General features: G+C 41.1%; 1 protein-coding gene across 4 annotated transcripts in view; it reads right to left on the reverse strand.

Moving 5' to 3' along the window:
- cc2d1a (coiled-coil and C2 domain containing 1A) overlaps positions 1-22,430 on the reverse strand; it is a 255,202-nt gene that overhangs the window by 102,911 nt on the left and 129,861 nt on the right. Inside the window, exons 1-2 of one of the 4 annotated variants that reach the window (XM_073069054.1) lie at positions 9,598-9,867; positions 5,257-5,392 (exon numbers count right to left, since the gene is read on the reverse strand). In XM_073069054.1, the coding sequence (XP_072925155.1) occupies positions 5,257-5,392; positions 9,598-9,657 (196 nt within the window). In that variant the 5' untranslated portion in view covers positions 9,658-9,867. Of the gene's footprint in view, positions 1-5,256; positions 5,393-5,719; positions 5,908-9,597; positions 9,868-22,430 lie in introns of those variants that run through there. The other 3 variants (XM_073069055.1, XM_073069057.1, XM_073069056.1) reach the window with 3 other exon arrangements.

A 22,430-nucleotide genomic window follows, 5' to 3' on the forward strand; every position in this document is an offset into this window, starting at 1 on the left:
GAAACCATGGGTTTGATTCAAGTGAAGAAAATTGACATCCTTGAGTGGCCCAGTCAGAGTTCTGATCAAACACATCTGGCAAGACCTGAAGCTTGCCGTCCACCACTGCTCCCCAACTAATCTGCCCAGCTTGAGCAATTTTGCTAGGAGGAATGGGCAAATCTTGCTCCATCACATTGTGAAAAGCTAACCGAGACTTATCCATAAAGACTATTGGCTGGAATAGCTGCAAGAAGTGGTTCAGTTAAATACTGAGCCAAGAGGGATGAATAGTTTTGAACTGCTGACATCTCAGTTTTTGGATTTTTAGTTATTTATGCTGTACAATTTTCTATTTTTGGGCTCTATTGTGAAAAAAGGAGCATGTGATTTACAAATAAAAATTCTCAGTTAAATTGATCAAAATCCCTGGTTGTAATACTCATTTATGTTAACAAAGGGTTAGGGACTGAATACTTTTACAAGGCACTGAAAATACTTGTATTTATGTACATTTAAACCTCTAACTATATTTTTTCTAATTATTTACTGTTGACTAAGTCTGACTGCAAGTCTGAAGGGAAGCGGGGAGAAGAGGCGAACTGTGGTGATGGGGAATTCATTGGTTAGGGGAACGGAAATGAGGTTCTGTGGAAAAGAACGAGATTCCCAGATGACACGTTGCACCCTGGATACCAGGGTCCGGGACATCTCAGATCGAGTCCTCCGCATTCTTAAGTGGGATGGTGAACAGCCAGAGGTCGTGGTCCTTTTAGGTACCGATGACATAGGTTGGAAGAGTGAGCTCAGAGAGTTGTATAAGTTAAAGGGCAGGATCTTCAGGGTTGTGATCTCATGCCATGTGTTAGTGAGACCAGAAATAGCAAGATTATACAGTTTAACACATGGCTAAGGAGTTATTATAGGAGGGAGGGCACAAGAATTTTGGATCATTGGGCTCTCTTCCAGGAAAGGTGCGACCTGTACAGAAGAGATGGTTTGCGCCTGAACTGGAAGGGGACTAATATCCTAGCAGGAAGGGTTGCCAGTGCTGGGTTTAAACTAGATTTGCAGGGTGAGGGGAACCAGAGTACAGAACAGTTAGTGAAGATATTATAGAGATAGACATTCTTAAGACCTCAAATTCAGGAACCAAAAGGTTGAGCATGGTGCAAGTAATATCCTGAGCTGCCTATATTTCAATGCAAGTAGTACTGCAGGAAAGGCAGATGAGCTCAGGACAGGGATCAACATCTGGAATTGTGATATTGTAAACATTAGTGAGACTTGATTGCAGGAGGAGCAGGAATGGCAGCTCGATATTCAGAGGTCCATTGTTTTAAACATGACAGAGTGGGAGGGATGAGGCGGGGGGTGGGGGGGGGGGGAAGAATGGTATTGCTAGTCATGGAAAACGACATGCTAGTGCCCAGTCAGAACAGACCAGAGAACTTGTCTAATGAGGCATTCTGGGTGGAACTGAGAAACAAGAAAGGTACGACCGCATAAATTAGGCTTTATTACAGACCACCTAACAGTCTGAGGGATTTAAAGGAACAAATTTGCAGAGAGGTCGCAGATTGGTGCAAGAAATACAAGGTTGTTATAGTAGGCAATTTTAACTTTTCACATATTGACTGGGACTCCTATACTGTAGAAGGACTAGATGAGAGTTTGTCAAATGCGTTCAGGAAAGTTTCCTTAATTAGCATGTAAACATCCCAATGAACAAGTGTGTAATACTTGATCTGCTATTAGGGAATATGAGAGGGCAGGTGACAGAAGATTGTGTAGAGGAATATTTGCATCTAGTGATCACAATGCCATTAGTTTCAAAGTTAAAATGCAAAAGGATAAGTCTGGTCTGCGGTTTGAGATACTAAACTGAAGAAAGGCCAATTTTGATGGTATCAGAAAGGATTTGGCAAGTGTGGATTGGGACAGGCTGTTTTCTGGCAAAAGTATACTTGGTAAGTGGAAATGTGAAATTTTGAGTACAAAGGTTGTATACGTCTGTCAGAAAAAGAAAGACAACAGATGTATGGAACCTTGGTTTCCAAGAGATATTGAGACCCTGGTTAAAGGAGAAAAAAGGAGCTCCACAGATATAAGCAGGTAGGAACAAATGAGGTGCTTACGGAGTAGAAGAAATGCAAGAGAACACTTAAGAAATCAGGAGGACTAAAAGACAGCATGCGGTTGCCCTAGCAGACAACGTGAAGGAGAATCCTAAGGGATTCTACAGATAAGTTAAGAGCAAAAGGACAGCAAGGGGCAAAATTGTCCTCTGGAAGATCAGAATGGTAATCCAGGTGTGAGGCCAAAAGATATGCAGGAGATATTACTTGTTTTTGCATTTGTATTTACTCAGGAGACAGACAAAAGTCTCTAGAAATGAGGCAAAGCAGCATCGCATTCATAGACTCTATAAAATAGAGGAGGAGGTGTATGCTGTCCTGACTTAAATTAGGGTGGATAAATCCCCAGGGCCTGACAAGGTGTACCCTCAGACCCTGCAGGAGGCAAGTGTCAGAATTGCTGGGTCCCTAGTAGACACTTAAATCATCCTTAGTGACAGGTGAGATACTAGGCAATTGGAGGATAGCCAATGTTGGTCTGCTGTTTCAGAAAGGTTCTAAAAATAAACCAGGAAATCATAGGTTGGTGATCCCGACATCATTAGAGGGAAAGTTCCTGGATGGGTATTCTGAGGGACTGGATATTAGATAAACATGGATCGATTAAGGATAGTCAGTATGGTGTTGTGCTGGTAGGTCATATCAAACCAATCTTATAAAGTTTGAGGAAGTAACCAGGAAAGTGGATGAAGTCAAAGCAGGGGACATTGTCTACATAGACTTTAGTAAGGCATTTCACAAGGTCCTGCACGTGAGGCTGGTCAAGAAGGTTCAGTCATTCAGCATTCAAGAGGAGGTAGTAAATTGGATTAGACAGTGGCTTTCTGGGAGAAGCCAGAGAGTGGTAGCAGATGGTTGCCTCTCTGACCGGAGGTCTATGACTAGTGGAGTGCAGCAGGGTCCATTGTTGATTGTCATCTATATCAATGATCCGGATAACAATGTGATTAACTGGGTCAGCAAATTTGCAGAAAATGCTAAGATTGGGGATGTAGTGGACTACAAGGTAGGCTATCATGGCTTGCAAACGGATTGGGATCAGCTGAAAAAAAATGGAATTTAATGCAAGAAAGTACAAGGTTTTGCAATTCAGTAGGACCATGCATTACACAGTGAATGGTAGGGCACTGAGGAGTGTGGTAGAACAAAGGAATCTAGGAAAACAGGTCCATAATTCATTGACAGGGTTGTAAAGAAAGCTTTTGGTACATTAGCCTTCTTAAATCAAAGTATTGAGTACAGGAGATAGGATGTTATGTTTAAGTTGTACAAAATGTTGGTGAGGCCTAATTTGGAGTATTATGTGCAGTTTTGGTCACCTACTTACAGCAAAGATGTAAACAATGTCGAAAGAGTACAGAAGAGATTTACATGCATGTTGCCAAATCTGGAAGACCAGAGTTATAAGGAAAGATTGAATAGGTTAGGACTTTATTCATTAGAACATAGAAGATTGAGAGGGGATTTGATAGAGGTATACAAAATTATGAAAAGTATACATAGGGTAAATGCAATTTCTACTGATTGGCTGGGACCACAGCTAGAGATGATGGTTTAAGGGTGAAAGCTGAAAAGTTTAAGGGAAACATGAGGGGAAACTTCTTTATTCAGAGGGTCCTCGGAGTGTGGAACAAGCTGCCAAAACAAGTGGTATATGCAAGCTTGATTTCAGCATTTAAGAGAAGTTTGGATAGGTACATGAATGGTAGCAAAATGGAGGGTTATGGTCCCGGTGCAGGTCAATAGGAGTTGGCCATTTAAACAGTTTGGCACGGACTAGATGGGCCAAAAGGCCTGTGTCTGTTCTGGGACCTCTACTTTTTGTGATTTTTATTAACAACCTGGATGTGGGGGTAGAAGGGTGGGTTGGCAAGTTTGCAGACGACACAAAGGTTGGTGGTGTTGTAGATAGTGTAGAGGATTGTCGAAGATTGCAGAGAGATTGATAGGATGCAGAAGTGGGCTGAGAAGTGGCAGATGGAGTTCAACCCAGAGAAGTGTGAGGTGGTACACTTTGGAAGGACAAACTCCAAGGCAGAGTACAAAGTAAATGGCAGGATACTTGGTAGTCCACAGATCCCTGAAAGTTGCCTCACAGGTGGATAGGGTAGTTAAGAAAGCTTACTAAGTTAACTTTCATAAGTCGAGGGATAGAGTTTAAGAGTCGCAATGTAATGATGCAACTGTATAAAACTCAAGTTAGGCCACACTTGGAGTACTGTGTCCAGTTCTGGTCGCCTCACTATAGGAAGGATGTGGAAGCATTGGAAAAGGTACAGAGAAGATTTACCAGGATGCTGCCTGGTTTAGAGAGTATGGATTAGAGAGTGGTTGGTGCGTGGAATGCACTGCCTGAGTCAGTGGTGGAGGCAGATACACTAGTGAAGTTTAAGAGACTACTAGACAGGTATATGGAAGAATTTAAGGTGGGGGGTTATATGGGAGGCAGGGTTTGAAGGTTGGCACAACATTGTGGGCTGAAGGGCCTGTAATGTGCTGTAGTATGTTCTATGCTTTCCACGACTCAATACAGAAGAATAAAAAAATGATCTCACATAATGGAGGTGGACTGACAAGGTGGGTCTCTCTCAAGAGGTCGTAGAGAGAGAGAGAGAGTTAATGAATATACTCAGGACAGAGATTTGACAGATTGATTCTGAATACAAGGGACTGAGTGGACAGATCAAGAAAATGGTACTACAGCCATGCCCCTACTGAATGACAGAGCCAGCTCATGAACATACTCCTACACCCATTTCTTATGTTCTTGTACTAACACATCTTAACGCCACAGGGGCAAGGGCTGAATTTTCTGCAGTGAGTACTTCACACCTGGATTTTCCCAGCTAAATATAGACCCAAACCAAACACAAAGCATGTAGCTGATAGGTTGTGATTTGAATGTAGTAATGAGAAGTAGTCTAGAGGTAAAAGTCAAAACTATCAGTTTGTCTCTTTTTATAAGGAAAAGAGAAAACACACACACACACACATATATATATATATATATATCTTTCTCCCAACCCACACAATGACACATTTCAATTAATGCACATACTTAAAAGTTCAATGATTGCCCTAACCCTTTAAAATATTAATAGTACTAGGGTGAGGAGTAGTGACAAATCTTGTATTTTACCTTTTCCTTTTGGGTTTCCTTTAACAGCTGGCTTTTGTCCAGTAATCACTGCAAGCTCTGCTTCTAAGTCGGGATCATTTTCATTGTCATTCATATCCATCATACCATCCGGTGAGAAGTCAACCAGCAAGCCAAGCTGTGAAAACACATTTAACATGGACATGACCATCAATGAACACCAAGGGACAGAGTTTCCAAATAAAACTGCATGCTAATTACTGTTTCAAAGGGGATTTTCACTGTAGCAGTTGACAACATTCATGATCTCACTGGAGACAACAAAATAAAAGTATAAATCATGACATGATCTTATTTGGTGACAAACGTGGAGAAGCTTTTCACACATAAAACAGGAAATTGCATCAAATTTAAGAAAATATTCAGACAATCCCAAGTCTTCAAGATAGTTAATCATGATTTGCAATAACTCAAATGCTGCCAGCACAGCAGTGTAGCACCTTACAGGTTCAGAATCAGCATTCAATTTCTGCTGCTGTCTGTAAGGAGTTTCTACTTTCTCCCCATAACTGTGTGGGTTTCCTCTCACATTCCAAAGATGTAAGGATTAGTAAGTCGTGGACATAATCTGTTGGTGCCAGATCTTAGTGACGCTGCAGGCTGCCCCCAGCATCCTCCTGGTGCTCTGGTTTCCTCTCACATTCCAAAGATGTAAGGATTAGTAAGTCGTGGACGTAATCTGTTGGTGCCAGATCTTGGTGACGCTGCAGGCTGCCCCCAGCACATTCTTGTATCGTGTTGATCGGTGACACAAACAACACATTTCACATTGTTCCCATGTGACAAATAAAGCTAATCATTAACTGAACCTTTCTCTTTACTTCAACGCCAGTACGAAGTTCAAAATACAGTGAAGAATTATAAACCAGACATTAAACATTGACAGTTAAGCATCTAGTACACAAAATTGAAAAGAAACTGAAATTTGCAAATGTTGCTGGGATACCAGATATATGGTGGTAACATAGCCTCCAGTGACACTGAACACATGGACCATAGTTGCATCATATCCATGTACAGCCAATTCCTGATGCACCTTGCCAACCTGTCACTGAAATCCTCAGAGATTAGCTCTATTGGTTAAGGAAATGCAAACTGGTGGGGTCAATGCTTCTTCCTACAACCACAGACTCATTTATATGGCCAAACATAGTTCAAATAGATACGACTAGAAATCTTCACAAATAACATTGTTGTTTCATTCTGACCTTGATGTCAAACAGATCATATTGGAGATGGTAGATGCAAATTAGTTTTGAACCTGACCCCCTTTGACATAGAAAAAGCAAAATCATAAAACAAATATCTTCTGGATGAAATTTATCTCTACCATATGGTAGTGTGATCACTGAAGTTGAGTATGATTCTCCTAAGGGTGTGTCTATTGGTGGGTCCTCAGGTGGTTGTAGAGGCTGATCTGTGATCCACATACTCTGGTGCAGTGTGGACATGAGTAGGTTAGTGGTCGGGTCTTTTTGTTCTTCAGCCTCTCTGAGGCACAACGTAGGTCATAACATAGCTCAATCTTGAACAAATTTGCTCCAGGTGTTCCTATTGAATGCAACGTCTTCCCAGTTTTTAGTTGTAATGTTGAATTTCTTCTGGCGAATTTCAATGGCATCTTTGAAGCGTTTCCTTTGTCCACCGGGGGGTGGGGGGGGGGGGGGTGGTCACTGGCCTTCCTTCAACCGCGAGTAAAGGATCTGTTTGGTGAAACGCGACTTAGGCATCTGAATGACGAAACTGTCCATCGGAGTGAGTGTTGCTTTATCATGGTGGGGATGCTGTTCATCTTGGCCTACTCCAGTACACTGGTGTTAGTGCCTCTGTTCTTCCCGCTGATCCTCAAAATCTTTCGAAATATTTCAAATAATTGCTCCAAAAATATAAGAAATTGTATAATCAAAGTGATGCTGCTAAAATACACGCACTCATACTCATGGTTTATGAAGTAACCTCAAATTATTTATTAAAGCATTGATCAGTTGACTAAAACCACACTCAACAAGTTGGTCAATTGTTCCAAAGTCAGGGATCATGTTAGAACAGCAGCATCCCTTCCAACTTAAAAAAAAGCTCAAACCCATTCCTCACTTAAACACATTTTTAAAGTGTTCAAACAGCTTCAAACAATAACTGCAAAAAACATCAAACAAATAACTTAGGACTCTGCGCATCAGTTTTGAAACAGTTTCTGGTTTCCACAAGCACTCTTATTACAAGTGCAGCAGAGATCTCTGTACTGTCTCACTCTGCAATGTAAAGGCATCAAACCAGACTGGTGGACAAAAGCTGCAGATACAAGATAGTGCAACAATGGTGCAATTCAAGAACATCTTGCACCAGGCACACTGCACTTACTACCAAGAGAAATTCTGCAGATGCTGGAAATCTGAGAAACACACCACAAAATGCTGGAGGAACTCAGCAGGCCAGGCAGCATCGTGAACATAGCCCAGCATATTACACAAACCAATCTTCCATCCTTGGACTCACTTTACACCACACGCTGTCGGAGCAGTACTGCCAGGATAATCAAGGACAAGACCCACCCAACCAACACACTTTTTGTCCCACTTCCCTCTGGGAGAAGGTTCAGGAGCATGAAGATACGTACAGCCAGATTTGGGAACAGCTTCTTTCCAACTGTGATAAGACTGCTGAACAGATCCTGACCCGGATCTGGGCCGTACCTTCCAAATATCCGGACCTGACTTGCACTACCTTACTTACCCTTTTCTATTTTCTAATCATGATTTATAATTTAAATTTTTATTATATTTATTTTGATTTGTACTTCAGGGAGCGCGAAGCGCAGAAACAAATATCACTGTGATGATTGTACACTCTAGTATCAATTGTTTGGTGACAATAAAGTATAAAGTATCTAGGAAAAGAGAACAGTTGACATTTTGACCCGAAGTGTCATCTTTTCCTAGATGCTGCCTGGCCTGCTGAGTTCCTCTAGCATTTTAAGTGTGTTACACTGTACTTACTGCCAAGGCTGAATTTCATTTCTGCCAAAGGAGTACATGTTTTGTGTAGCAACTTATCCTAATTCTAAGACAATCCAGATACTCCATGTTAAGCAATTTACTTCATGGTGAAAAATACCAAATACAACAGAGTTTAGAGTAGCAAATATACATTATTTATTGATAAAAACACTCCAAGAGGACCACAAACTTGTTGTGGTTTGGAGGTTTCCAGGCCTCAATGATCCAGACAGCTATGTTGGCTGAAGTCAGGGCTTTATGCTTTGGCTCTTGGTAGGGTCACCCAGATCAAAGAGCTTTGCCCTTATACACTTCCAACAAGGCCTAGTAAACACATGAGGAACGACACCTCTGTCCAGGTATGTAGCAGTACTTCAAGATTCAACGTTGAATTCAATAACTTCAGATAACCAGCCTTACTCAGTAATATCAAAACTTCTTTCTTAATCATGGTTAGTTCATAGATGATGACTGGCATGCATTCATTTCCTCCATCAGACAGCAATTCTCTCCTGAACAGCCTAGCAGATACAGTACATTTCCTTGTTCCTCCTCTTTTTATAACTTAACACTTGATTTCTCACTTTTCTCAGTTCTGATTAACTTTACATCTTAATTGTTTCTCTCTCCATAGTTTACTAACTTCTTTATTTTTTATTTCAATAGCAAGTATAATATTTTCAAATAAAGGTATTAAACCCATTTTTAACGGTTGGTTATATCGCAAGATAGTTATTTACTAGACACACAAGGTTTCAGCAGGTTCTTAGCGTTAATTAACTGTTGAATTAGCCCTCGTTCCACCACTCTGTGGCAGTGTTGTCACAACACTATAAGACGGCGGATTTCAATTAACCAAATATTTTTATAAAAATCATTAGAAAACATTTCAAATTTCATTGATTGGTGCTTTTGTTAAATTAGTAACCCAGCAAACTTGTTGATTACCGATGTGGCAGACCCGAAAAGCTCAAAGTGTATTCGCAACACACACACACCCACAATCTAAGACTGAAAACAGAACTACCGCCAGCAAATACCAACTGCGATCTTTCCAGAATGCTGACAAGCTCTGATTATGTATGTTTTTACAGCTAATATCAATATTTTGCCTGCGTGTATGTGTGTGTGTGTGTGGGGGGGGGGAGTTATATTTTAGACGCTTTTGATGCCCGGGAGAACAGTAGTAGCAGTGTATAAAGTATTTTTAGTAATTAACGTGAAAAACATTGCATTACGAAACTGTAAAGGCCCCGGACTGGTTGTCAGCACCCGGGAGTTTGGAATCTGCCCGGAAGCGGCGTCCACTTGTTTGGCCCAGCCTTACCTGCCTGGCCTTCGCCGCTCCCCGGCCCTTGGGCTCTGGGGCTCTTCGGTTCCTGTTCATAGCTGGCCTTCCGGCTCTCAACACCTCATGTCTCGAAGGGTAAGGGGAAGGAAAAAAACACTCAAAATCCTCGCTTCCTTTCCTACTTAGGCGGGGCAGCCAAGATCAGAAGGCATCTCTCAATTATAATCGGATGAATACAGGACAGCGGGTCCTCCCCACGACCAGGAATGTTTACGGCAACATCCTCTCCAATAGAACTTCCGCCTTCCCTCTCCGCTCAGGTGAATTACAATCCAACAGCCCTGCCCCAACGGTCGCAAAGTAGTGCCCGTACTGTCGTGAAAAGGAGCCGCTTTTGGGAGGAGCTGGGAAAACCGGCGGCTGGTGTGTCCCGCGCTGTGCCTTTCGGGAGTTGTAGTTCGTATCGATATGCCGGCGGCAATACCACATTCCCAAAGGGACGGCACACTGACGCGCAGATGCATTTGACGCTCGAGGAGTGGGCGGGAAAGAGCTGTTAGCTTCGTGCGGGCAGGGGGTGCATTAGGGAGCTGATTGATTCGAAGATATTCAGGTAGTGCGTCGCTTGAAATTATTTTATCTTTGAAAGAGTCGTTGAAATTATGTGTTGCAGCCAATGAATAAAGAGAAAAGCTGAGTGCCGGTTGTTTTGGGCTGGGTTTGACAGATCGGGTATTGAGTGCAAGTGTTCGACTGAGGGAGAGCCTCTCGGACGACAACTCAAGCAAGTTGTTAAACCATTTTACTCCTTACCAGGTAGGGTAAGATCTCCAGAGTACTGTTTTCGAGCTATGCTCCATACGTAAGAGACACTAGAGGCTGCAGATGCTGGATTCTGGAGTAGCACATAAAAAGCCTGAGGAACTCGGGGTTCAGGTAGCATGTGTACATCTCTGTATATGTAGCACTTCATTCTGCACTCTTTTATTGTTTTAGTTTGTACTACCTCAAGGTAGTTGTAATGAATTGATCTGTATGTGTCATGGTCCGGTCCGGTTCATGGTCCAGTCCGTGGACTCTGGACTCCGGGTCTTCTGGCTGACCCTTGTTTCAGTTGGGTTTAATCGTCGGCACCTGATGCTCGTCTTGGGGCTGGGAATATAAGTGGCCCTGGCTTCGAGTGTAGGGGCTGGCTTGTCTCGTCAGTTTCCTGGCCTTGCCTCTGTGGAGGTAAGTCAGGCTGTCTTTGCCATTACCCTGCAGTTGGATCTGTCCCTTCCTCTCCTTGCCTCCATTGGGTAAGCCAGGCTGTTTTTGCTGTTACCCTGAGGCTGGACTGTTCCCTTCCCCTTCTTTCTGTAGTACCTTGGCTGGAGCCTCGCCTATTCTCGCCGTCAAGTTTTACTGCTGGAGCAAGACTGGAGCCTTGCTGTGTCTAGATAAGGAACTGTCTTTTGCTGTTTGGAACTGTCTCTTTATGTCCATGCCTTTGCTAGGTAGGTCTGGCTGTTTGCCGCTACCTAGTGTTGGGTACCGTCTTGTCATGTTCATCTTTCTGCGTATGAGTCCTGGCCCTTCGTCCCCTTCCCAAGGAGGGGTCTCAGCTCCGTGTTCCGCGTTCCTGTCTCCCAAGACGAAGGCTCGGTGTTCCGCGTTCCAGTCTCCCAAGACGAAGGCTCGGTGTTCCGCGTTCCAGTCTCCCAAGACGAAGGCTCGGTGTTCCGCGTTCCAGTCTCCCAAGACGAAGGCTCGGTGTTCCGCGTTCCAGTCTCCCAAGACGAAGGCTCGGTGTTCCGCGTTCCAGTCTCCCAAGACGAAGGCTCTGTGTTCCAGTCTTCCAAGTGCGAGTCTGAGCTTCATGTCCTCATCCATCGCGTCCTGCCCCCACATCCAGTCCTGTTACCTTGCCACGTCTTGTCCTTGCCTAGATCCAGAGTCCAAGCCGGGTCCCGGTCCAGTCTCTGGCTCAGAGTCCTTGTCCAGGTTCCAAGTTCCTAGTTCCTTGACCAGGTCCTGCTTTCCTAGTCTAGTCCTAGCCCAGGCCCTGTATCCTAGTCTCATCCAGGGCCTGTGCCTTGTCCAGCGTCGTTTCTTTCCCACTTCCCTTGCTTTCTTGACACACACAGTCCTGTCCCTAGTACTTCAGTGTCTGTGTCTTGCATTTAGATCTGCTCTCAACGCCCACCATATGACAATATGAACGGTGTACAAGGTAAGTTTTGCCACTGTACCTCGGTACGTGTGACAATAATAACCCAATTTAACAAATGAACAATTGATCCTTTGGAGTTAGGGGCTTTCATTTAGTCCAGGAGTTCACAACCTGTGCTGCACAGACCTTACTATTAATGTTAGGGGACCATGGCATAAAAAGGGTTGGGAACCCATGATTTAGAATAAGAGAGGGGAGATGGCCAGTAGAATATAAAGTACCTGGAGGGGCAGGTAGTGTTGAGGAAGCAGAAGATCAGCAGAAGGACTTAGACAGATTGGGAGTTTGGGCAAAGAAGGACAAATGGAAATCTGAGATGCAAAGAGATTTAGGAACCCTTGTACAAGATTCCCAAAAGGTTAACATGATCCAATGGTAAGGTAGGCAAATGCAATGTTAGCATTTGTTTTTGAGCACATTTATATGAAACACTGTTGCGGGAAAGAAGAATCCATGAACAGGGACTCCCACCACCTAGATCATGCTCTCTTCTCACTCCTGCCATCAGGAAGCAAGTACAGGAGCCTCAAGACTTTCATCACCAGGTTCAGGAACAGTTATAACCCCTCAACCATCAGACTCCTGAACCTAAGGGGATAACTTCACTCAACTTCATTTGTCCCATCATTGAAATGTTCCCACAACCTATGGACTCACTTTCAACTACTTCATCTCATGTTCTCAATAAGTATTGCTTATTGTATTATTTCTTTTGTATTTGCAATTTGTTGTCTTTTGCACATTGGTTGAACACCCAAGCTGGTGCAGCCTTTCATTGATTCTGTTATGGTTATTATTCTGTGGATTTATTGAGCATACCCACAAGACAGTGAATCTCTGGGTTGTATATGGTGACATTTGTACTTTGATAATAAAGTTACTTTGAATTTTTTTTTGGAGGACTAGGTGTCACAAGGGGCGTTGGGAGCAGACCCAAATGCCAGACACACACTAAAGTAATATGATCAGTACTATGTTTGTTAAGAATACTAAGGAAGCCAAGGAGCGAGGACAAAATAACAACACAGAGGTAGATGTAGAATAACAAATTGGAAAACCTGGACTTGAGCGTGTCAGGGAACCCGGTCATGACTCGGAACTCGGGTCTTGGCAGGGACTCGGTCCCTGGGTCTTGGCTTGACCAGGAGCTCAGACTCAAGGTCAGACTCCAACTGGACTAGACTTGGACCCTTCTTGGACACAGGGACGGGACCCTTCTTGGTATGAGTTTCTGATGCCAAGCTTCTTGATGTGGGTTACAGATGCTGAGCTTCTTGGTGTGGGTTCTGACAGGGAGGATCTAGCAAAGGAATAGCTGGACCCCTGAACTATTTATGTTGCAAACCCAAAATGAGGATCAGCTGCCTCAATCAAGATGCCCAATGGAACAAGGGGAGAAAGGAATAACTGGAATACAGAATCCATGGATAGGACCGTGAATCAGAATGTGGCCTTCATGGACCGGACCATGACACTAGGATGTTATATTGAGGCTTTAGAAGGCATTGGTCAGACCACACTTGGAGTATTGTGATCAGTTTTGGGCGCTTAGCTAAAAGATGTGCTGCCATTGGAGAGAGTCAAGAGGAGGTTCACAAAAATGATTTCAGGAACAAAAGGTTAACGTATAAGGTGCATTTGATGGCTCTGGGCCTTTAGTCGCTGGAGTTTAGAAGAATGTGGGGAAGGAGATCTCAATGAAATCTATCAAATATTAAAAGGCCTAGATAGAGTAGATATAGAGAGGATATTTTCTATAGTGGGTGAGTCTTGGACCAGAGGGCACAGCTTCAAAATACATGGACATCCATTTAGAACAGAGATGATGAGGTATTTCTTTAGCCAGCTAGGAGTGAAGCTGGAATTCTTTGCCAGATCCAGGCAACAGTGGAGGTCAAGTCATTTATATTCAAAGCAGAAGTTGATAGGCTGTTGATTAGTCATGAAGAACCAGGAAAATAGGGTAGAGAAGGATAATAAATCAGCCATGATGGAATGTTGCAACAGAGTCAATGGGCTGAATGGGCTAATTTTGCTCCTATCTCTTTCGGGCTTATAAAGATGGAGTAAAGAGTTAAAGCAAGAGCTGGAAATGGATCCAGGTAAGGTGGCAGGCAGGGGGAGAAATGTCAGAAGCTGAGATGTGATAAGTAGAAATGACAAAAGTCTGGTGATGTCAGCAAATTGGAGAGGAGGGTGGACCAGGGAATAGAGGGAAGGAGGTGGGGAGGGGAACTGGTAGGAAGACACAATTATGTAAGCCAGGTGGATAAGGAGGAGACAGAGAAATGTAATAGAGGGGATTCAGATTCACATGTAGATATACACTTCAGATATACACTTATCACATGTATATTGAAATGCATTAGCCACCAACACTGCCTAAGGATGTAGTGAGGGCAACCTGCGAGTGTCGCCACTCGTTCCACTACCTACATAGCATGTCAACAATACTTGGCAGAACATCAGAGCCCAACTAAACAGAATTCCTCCTTCACAGTCCTCCAGCCCCAGGATAGACTCTGTTACTGAGCAGTTACCAAAAGCCAGGTTGGAGGCAGCCCATGTAGAATATGAGGTGCTCATCATTTGCCTCTTGTCCAACTTCTCAATCATCAGGGTGTTGTCATTTTGTTGGTTGTGTGATGCTGTGTTGCCCATTTGTATTTTGCATCATTTGTGCAGACACTAACAAATTGAAAAGTTCTCATTAGAGTCACAGTCAATATAAAAGAAAACATCTTCAGTAAGTAGAGGCGCCCATTTTTAAGGTGCTCTGAGGAAATTTTAGCCCAACATCACTTTCGAGTGTGATATTTTTTAAGTTTTACTAGATTTATTATCACTATCACTAGATGAAATTTGATGTTTGATGGCAGCAATACAATGCAACAGTGTTAAATTACAGAATAAATAGTGCGATTAAAAAGGTATAAAGAGGTAGTGTTCATTGATTCATGGGAGGAAGAAACTGTTCCTGAAACATTGGGTACTGTATGAGTTTTCAGGTACCTCCTTCCGGGATAGTGGGTGTCCTTAATGATGGTTGCCACTTTCTTGAGTTATTGCCTTTTGAAGATTTCCTCAATGGTGGGGAGGGTTATGACTATGATAGAACTAGCTGAGTCTACAATCTTCTGTAGCCTATTGCAATCATGTGCTTTGGAACCCTCTGTACCAGGCTGGGATGCAAGAAATCTACACAATCTGTAAAAATTTGTAAGTCTTTGGAGATATACCAAATCTCCTCAAACTCCTAATGAAGTAGAACCACTGGCTTGCCTTCTTTGTGATTGCTTTAATGTTTTGGGTGCAAAACAGATCCTCAGAGATGTTAATACTCAGAAGCTTGAAGTTGCTCACTCTTTCCACCATTGACTCTTCAGTGTGGACTAGTTCATTTTTTCCCTACTTGCATTCCTGAAGTCCACAATCAATTCCTTGGTCTTGCTGACACTGAATGTGAGTTTGCTGTGAAACCATTCAATCAGTTGATCTCACTCCCATATGTCTCCTCATTGCCTTCATTATTGTTGGTAAAATCTCAGGTGTCATCTGTGGATTAAAAAATGGCTTTGAACTGTGCTTACTCACAGTCATGAGTGTAGAATTCTATGTTCAGAATTCATTATATGTGTATGTTGCATGACATAATTAGAATTCTGTGCAAGATCTACAACTGTTTGGCATTAACAGTGAGCTTGCATTGTAAATGCATTGTTAATATAATTGTAATTCAGAACATGTGGTAGTTGCATCAGATGTTAGCATGGGGTAGTTTTAGGTGGTCGAGTGAATTTTTTGGTAAGAATGTATGACTGAAATTAACTCTAGTCTGTTTTTAAGAATCTGAGATGGCCTTAACATCAAAATAAATAAAATATTATTATGATAAAGGCTTTAAAACAAAGCAAATGTCTAGTAATTTTCAGGATATAATAGAGTCTGAAATAGAAGTAGACCAATGTCTACTGTCATAAGATGCTGCATCTGTACAATTTTGGTGTAATCAATTACAGATCTATTCCCTGTTTAAATTTCTTTTCAGCATATGGAGCATAACTGATATTTTACAATGAAAACTGCATTTTCATTGAGAGAACTCAGGTGATGTTGCAAAATTGAGAGAATCAAATTTTGATTTATAAATTCATGCCTGCAATTAGATTTTTTTAAGATTAAAAATGCTACAGATGCTGTAAGTCTGAAATAAATACAGAAAGCATTGGAACTACTCAGCAGATCAAGCTTCATCTTTGCTGAGAGAGAAACAGAGTTAATACTTAAGTTACTGACCTTGCATTAGACACTACTAGTGAATATCAGAGACAGGCAATCATACCCTCGCCCCCCCCCCCCCCCCAACATTACTGAAGGAGTGGGGTTGTGTTCCTGGTACGGTCCATATTGTGATTTTCTATACTGTGAAACCATCAAGAAACACAAGTTGAGAAAGTTTATTTTCTTCACATATTTTGTGAAACCACATTTTATTTAGTATCTTTTTGTGTAGTGTTTTGTGAAATTCTATAGGGGTGAATTTCGATTACTCGAACAGCTGTAACAGAGCTCACCCGTACTGCCTTACCTGCTAAGTATTTCCAGCATTTCCTGAAATTAGATTACTGTCTAAAATTAGGTTATATCTTTGGCCCTGCTTTGAAGATTTGTCTCATAGTGGGACACTAAGTCAGAGATGAGTAAGAGATTTCATTTGAAAATAACAATCATTTTTTAATCCGGACTGGAGTTCATAGAGTTATATTTCACATTGCACAGAACAGTGTGTAATGGCAATTCTTGATGGTCAGTAATTTCATGCATATGCTGCTTCAATTGGTTTAAGTCATTATCTTTACAGTAATTTTCAATGATAATCTGTAGTTACCAAAAGATAAAAACACTAAATTATTGGAACCTTGTGTGAGATCATCTGTTAAAAGTATGTACAGTACTAGCTGACCAACAGCTTTGTACTTGATATTATTAAGTGCAAACCTCTGGAAAAATAGAATAAATTACATGATTCAACATTTTATAATGTCTGTAATATTGAATTATCCCATGGTGCTCTATGGAAGTTCAGCAGAAAAAGGTGAGTGCTGTGCCAGAAAAGAGTGAGTTCGCTACATCAAAGGACATGTTTAAAAACTTTCTTATAATAGAAAAAGGACTTGAGCTAGGAAAATCTGCAGTGTGAGTCCTCAAGAAGCTACTTTGATTGCTTCTGAAATCCCTCATTCTCATCAACTTCCAATGACATGGAACATTTTATCTGGAGAAGGTCTTGGTGTAACATCTTACCTTAGCCAGGACTTCTTAAATAACAGTACTCCCTCTCAGTACTGTATTGAATATCAGGCTACATAATATGTTCATATTTAGAGTAGGACCTGACATTGGCTACTACCAATGTCAGGCTGAATGAAATGTATAGGAGTAAATTCTTTCAGTTTCCTACAATGCCATTGGTAAATTTGTTCCATTGTGGCAACTGGTATGTGCACAGATTTATTAACCACCATAAGAAACAATAACAGCAGTAGGCCATTTAAATCCTTAAGTTGGTCTGCAAATCAGTGAGATCATGGCAGATCTGATCTTGCCCTCAGCACCATACTTTTCCCATTGGTTTTAATGTTTGCCAGTGTCTCCCCTGAATATATTCAATGACTGCTTCGACCACGCTCTGTGGATTGATAATTCCAAATATTTACATAACTCTCTGAGAAATGTCCTCCTTATCACCATCTGAATTGGGAAAAGCATAAGCATAAGGTTGCTAATGCCAGTTGGAAGTCGGGATAGACAGATTGCTGTTTATCTGCCATGTGCTGTTTAGAGCCAGAATTGGCAACTTGGATTTTGAAATTTAAACCAGCACCTTATGTTAACCTTGCATGATTCAATGTGTTAAGCAGCAGGAAGGTCACTCCACCAGAGCCATTTAAAGGGATTATGAACTGTTTGAATGGTAGTAACTGATCTACTATCTGTTGTTATTATTTGATGTTTCCAGATCTCCTTAAGTTTTATTGAATTTTACAGTGACAGGTATACTAGGAACTGAAGGAATTTGGGTTTCTCAAACTTTTGCAATGAATTGAAAAAGATGCTTGAGTAGGTATTACCCAAAGGAAAATAAGAGTATGCAACAAATGAAGCAGATAAAAAGAGAGGAGATGGAGAGGAAGAGAAGGGCTCAGCAGAAAGATTCTCTACCATAATCGTAAGGGTGCAGTTCTCAAGTGAGCTCAACAAGAAATGATAGACTCAGCCAACTCGATCATGGACACAAGCCTCCACACTATTGATGACATCTTTAAGGGGTGGTACCTTATGAAAATAGCATCCGTCACTTAAGGATCCAAACCATTGGCAACATGTCCTCTTCTCCGTACTACCATCGGGGAGGAGGTACAGCAGCCTAAGCACCTGCACTCAACCTTTTGAGTATAGCTTTCTCTCTAGGTCATCAGATATCTGACAGGCCATGAACCCTACTTCATTGTTCCGTTATACAATTTACTTATTTTGTAATTTTATGTCTTGTACTAAACTGTATCTGTAAAACAAAAAAAAACCATGTCATGTACAGTAAGTCAATGATAATAAACTGATTCTGGATGAGGTATTAATCAGTGTTATAGTGAGGGCATTCACACTGAAATATGCCAAATATTCCAATGACAACTCCAAACACAGAGCAAAACTTTGGGTACTTTCTTGATGGCTCTGAAGCTCAGATGGATATAGCTTTTGGGTTGAGTGTCCAGGCTGAAACTGAGGAGAACTCCAATTTAAGATTTCCGATTGCATAATGAAATACAAAACTCTATTTTAGAAGAATGCAGCTTTTCACCTCTCTTTTTCCAGGGAGAAGAGAGCACATAGATCTAGAAATGTTGCAGATGTCCATGTAGTTCCTCTTGTCTTTGACTATGTCACATTATTAGACTTGGGAGATGTAACAAACTGCAAAGAGATCCTGCTTCTTTCATACATATGTGACCATAAAGAACAAATGTGATGCCCAATGTTCTGACCAGTCATTACACCTTCATTCTGTGGCAAATCATTTGTTTTGAATGACTTGGAGTCTTGATCTGGTCGATGGTGCTCTGAGATGCAAAGTAAAACAATTAGGATTTTCCTTTAAGTCTATTACAACCTTTCAATTATTTGAACCATCAGGATAAGTGACTGGCTGATGCAAAAGGTATGTTAACCTTTGACCACACAATTCTCAATGTGTAGGCAACACACTTAAAATGGGTGATGTTCTGTTTAGTATCGAAATGCACTGTGATAAACAAGATACCTATACCCCAGTGAGATAGGGACATGTGAAGTCAGCTCCGGTGGACTGGGCAGGTGAGATCAAACGGCAAGGAAGGCAGTTCAATGACCTGTGGAAAGTGAAGGGTATGAAAAGGCACAGATGATGTCATAGTCATCCACTGCAACCAAGGAAGACCCCAGTTTGTACTACTGGACCTGGACTTCTGAGTTCGAGAGGGTGGGCCTGCTGCATTGCTTTTCAACTTTAAAAGCTCCTACACATCTCCTGTCATCCGCGGAGATGACAGAAAACCACCACATTGAAATTGTGTGTAGACTTAAGTCAGTGAGAATAACAAATAACACTCTGTGTATTACAAACATGTTGGATTAAAACTTGTACAAAGGCTCTGCTTTCTTCTGTAACATTGCTGAGCATTGTTAGCGACACTAACATTGGCATTAGTGTTGTGCAATGTTGAGCCATTATGAAGGTTGCTGTAGGAGTTTACCTTCCACACCTTCAACTCTATAACATGTACTCACAGTAAACTTATGCTTAATACAAGTGGTTATACTGATCAGGCAGTTTACAACATGCATTCTCATGGAAAGGTCTTCTGCTGCCATGTACAATGACTACTATAGTGATAAGCACCCAATGTAATGTCATTGTGACAATGTAATAAAGTTAACGCCTGAGTGAGAAATATTCCAAAGCTCTGGACATAACATGATGGTTCCAAACAAAATGTAATTAGGAAATGTAAATATGCTAAAACCTTAAATGGTGTTGCCAGGGCTGCGGCAAATTTCTTACTTGACTTGAGATCTATTGTTGTAAACAGTATATTTGAAAAAACGCTCTGGTAATTATATAGAGGATGCAAGCTACAATTTGAGGAGTGTGATAAAAGTTGCAAAGGTTCATTTCATTATTAAAGTATGTATGCAGAATACAACTCAGATTTGTTTTCTCCAGATAGCCATAAAATACAGAAAGCCATAGAAGTTGCTGAGAGAAAGACATCAATCCCTTGCATGATAAGAAAACAAAACAAAAACTTGCAAATTCCAACCCTCCTTCACACAAAAACTAACAAATCACCCAAACCCCACCCTGCCAATTGGCAACAAGAAAATAAAGGGTGAGAACAGAAGAAAGACATAGAACTGAAAGAGGCCAATATGAACTACAGTCCAATCCATAAATCTCAGAATTTTGACAACATCTCTGAGAATATCAGGACCCAGTGGCCCCTCCGAGGGGAAGTGACATGACCAACTTGGACAACTCCAAGAACCTCTCACTCTCTTCCACATTTGTCTCAATGTTTCAATCTTCCTCGACATTTTAATCAGCCAGAAATGTAGTAGGTCATGGTTCCCCATCTCTGAGCTTCTCGTGCTCACATACCTCTTCTGGAGTTTTCTTGGGGACAGCAGAGCATGAGCTCATTTGATTAAACTACAGACTAAGCCCCAGGCTCCAACAACTTCCAGAACAATATAAAAATGAAAAGAATAAGTAGAAGATGTAGAAAAACTGAAACTATTCACAATCTGGAAGATTTCACCCAAGGAATCGTTCGCTGGCACCATCTTGACCATTTTGATCAATGAAAAGTATGGCTTAGTTGCTGAAATAATTACTCTATTATTCTTTGAATTTAAAAGCTCCTTTAGCACAGCTGTTTATCACTTGTTTGGTTTAAAGCTGGTGTTCATTTGTTTTATATGTCCAAGTTATACATTTGTGTACGAGACATTTATGTGCTTTGAATTAGTGACCATATTGCTATCGAGCATGGATGTTACGCATACGGGGAAGAAAAACATTTTCTTAATTAATGTTACTATGGAATAATTATTTTAGCATTCAGGACAGTAAACTCAAAAGTTTCTGTGGAGATAAATAGATCTCTTAAGATCCTATAACTGTAGCTTTAAAATTCCCTAAATGCCAATGATTGTTGAATTCATTGGTTTGCAATCACTTCCCACATTGTTATTATTTTTGTAAGTAAATGTATTTGTTGAATGAAATCAAAGGTGGTGATGAATCAGCATATAGAAAGGAGATTGAAAGCTACACAACCACCTTCACCGAATGTCAGCAAGACTAAGGAACTGATTATTAACCACAGGAGGAGGAAACTGGAGATCCATGAGCTCGTACTTATTGGAGGATCAGGGTCAAGAGCATCAGAAAATTGAAATTCCTCAGTGTTATTATTTCAGAGGATCTGTCCTGGGTCCCACATATAAATAACTGCTATTACAAAGAAGTTTGCGAAGATTTGGAATGCCGTCTAAAACTTTGATAAACCAATAGATATGCAGTGGACAGTATATTGACAGGTTGGAGCACTGCCTAGTATGGAAATACCAATGCCCTTGAATAGAAAAGCCTACAAAAAGTAATGGATACTGCCCAGTACTTCATGGGTAAAGCCCTCCCCACTATTGAGCATGTCTACTTGGAGCACTGTCACAGGAAAGCAGCATCCATCATCAGGGACCCCCAAAATCTAGGCCATGGTCACTTCTTGCTGCTGCCATCAGGAAGTAGGTACAGGAGCCTCTTGACCCAGACAGGATACCTTCAGTCACCTTATTGCTGAACTGTTTCCACAACCAATAGACTCTTCATCTTGTATTCTCAATATCTATTGTTTTTTTTCTTCTTTTTTATATGTAGTGTGTTGTCTTTTGCACATTGGTATTTATTTGTCTGTCTTGTTGGGTATGATCTTTCATTGATTCTATTTGTTTTATTGTATTTACTGTGAATGTCCACAAGAAAATGGATCTCAGGGTTGTACATGGTGGCATATATGTACTTTGATAATAAATTTACTTTGAACTTTAGTAAATAGGTAATATTTATTGTTGGTTCTAATCAACAATTCCAATTGGAATTATTACACTTATGCACTGTTTCAGCAGCTGGTAGCTTCATTAATGGAACTGTCTTTATTTCAGTCATCAGGTTTGTTTTTAGTTGTACACTATGCTTAGTTGTGATATGTGTTCATTTCAGCTATTGTTGATTTGCAGAATATACGTACCTGGGCATGAGTAAGCGGAAGAAGTCTGCTCCTGCAAGTAAGTATGAGCTTATCTATCATCATATCAGAATCAGAATCAGGTTCAATCGGCATGTGTGATGAAATTTTTTAACTTAGCAGCAGCAGCAGTTCCATACAATACATAATATAGAAGAAGAAGAAAAAATAAATAATAAAATAATAAATAAGTTAATCAGTTACAGTATACATATATTGAATAGATTTAAAATTGTGCAAAAATAGAAAAAATATATATTTAAAAAGTGAGGTAGTGTTCACAGGTTCAATGTCCATTTAGGAATTGA

This window comes from Hemitrygon akajei, chromosome 16, assembly GCF_048418815.1.
Source record: "Hemitrygon akajei chromosome 16, sHemAka1.3, whole genome shotgun sequence".
In the NCBI taxonomy this organism is placed as follows: Eukaryota; Metazoa; Chordata; class Chondrichthyes; order Myliobatiformes; family Dasyatidae; genus Hemitrygon; species Hemitrygon akajei.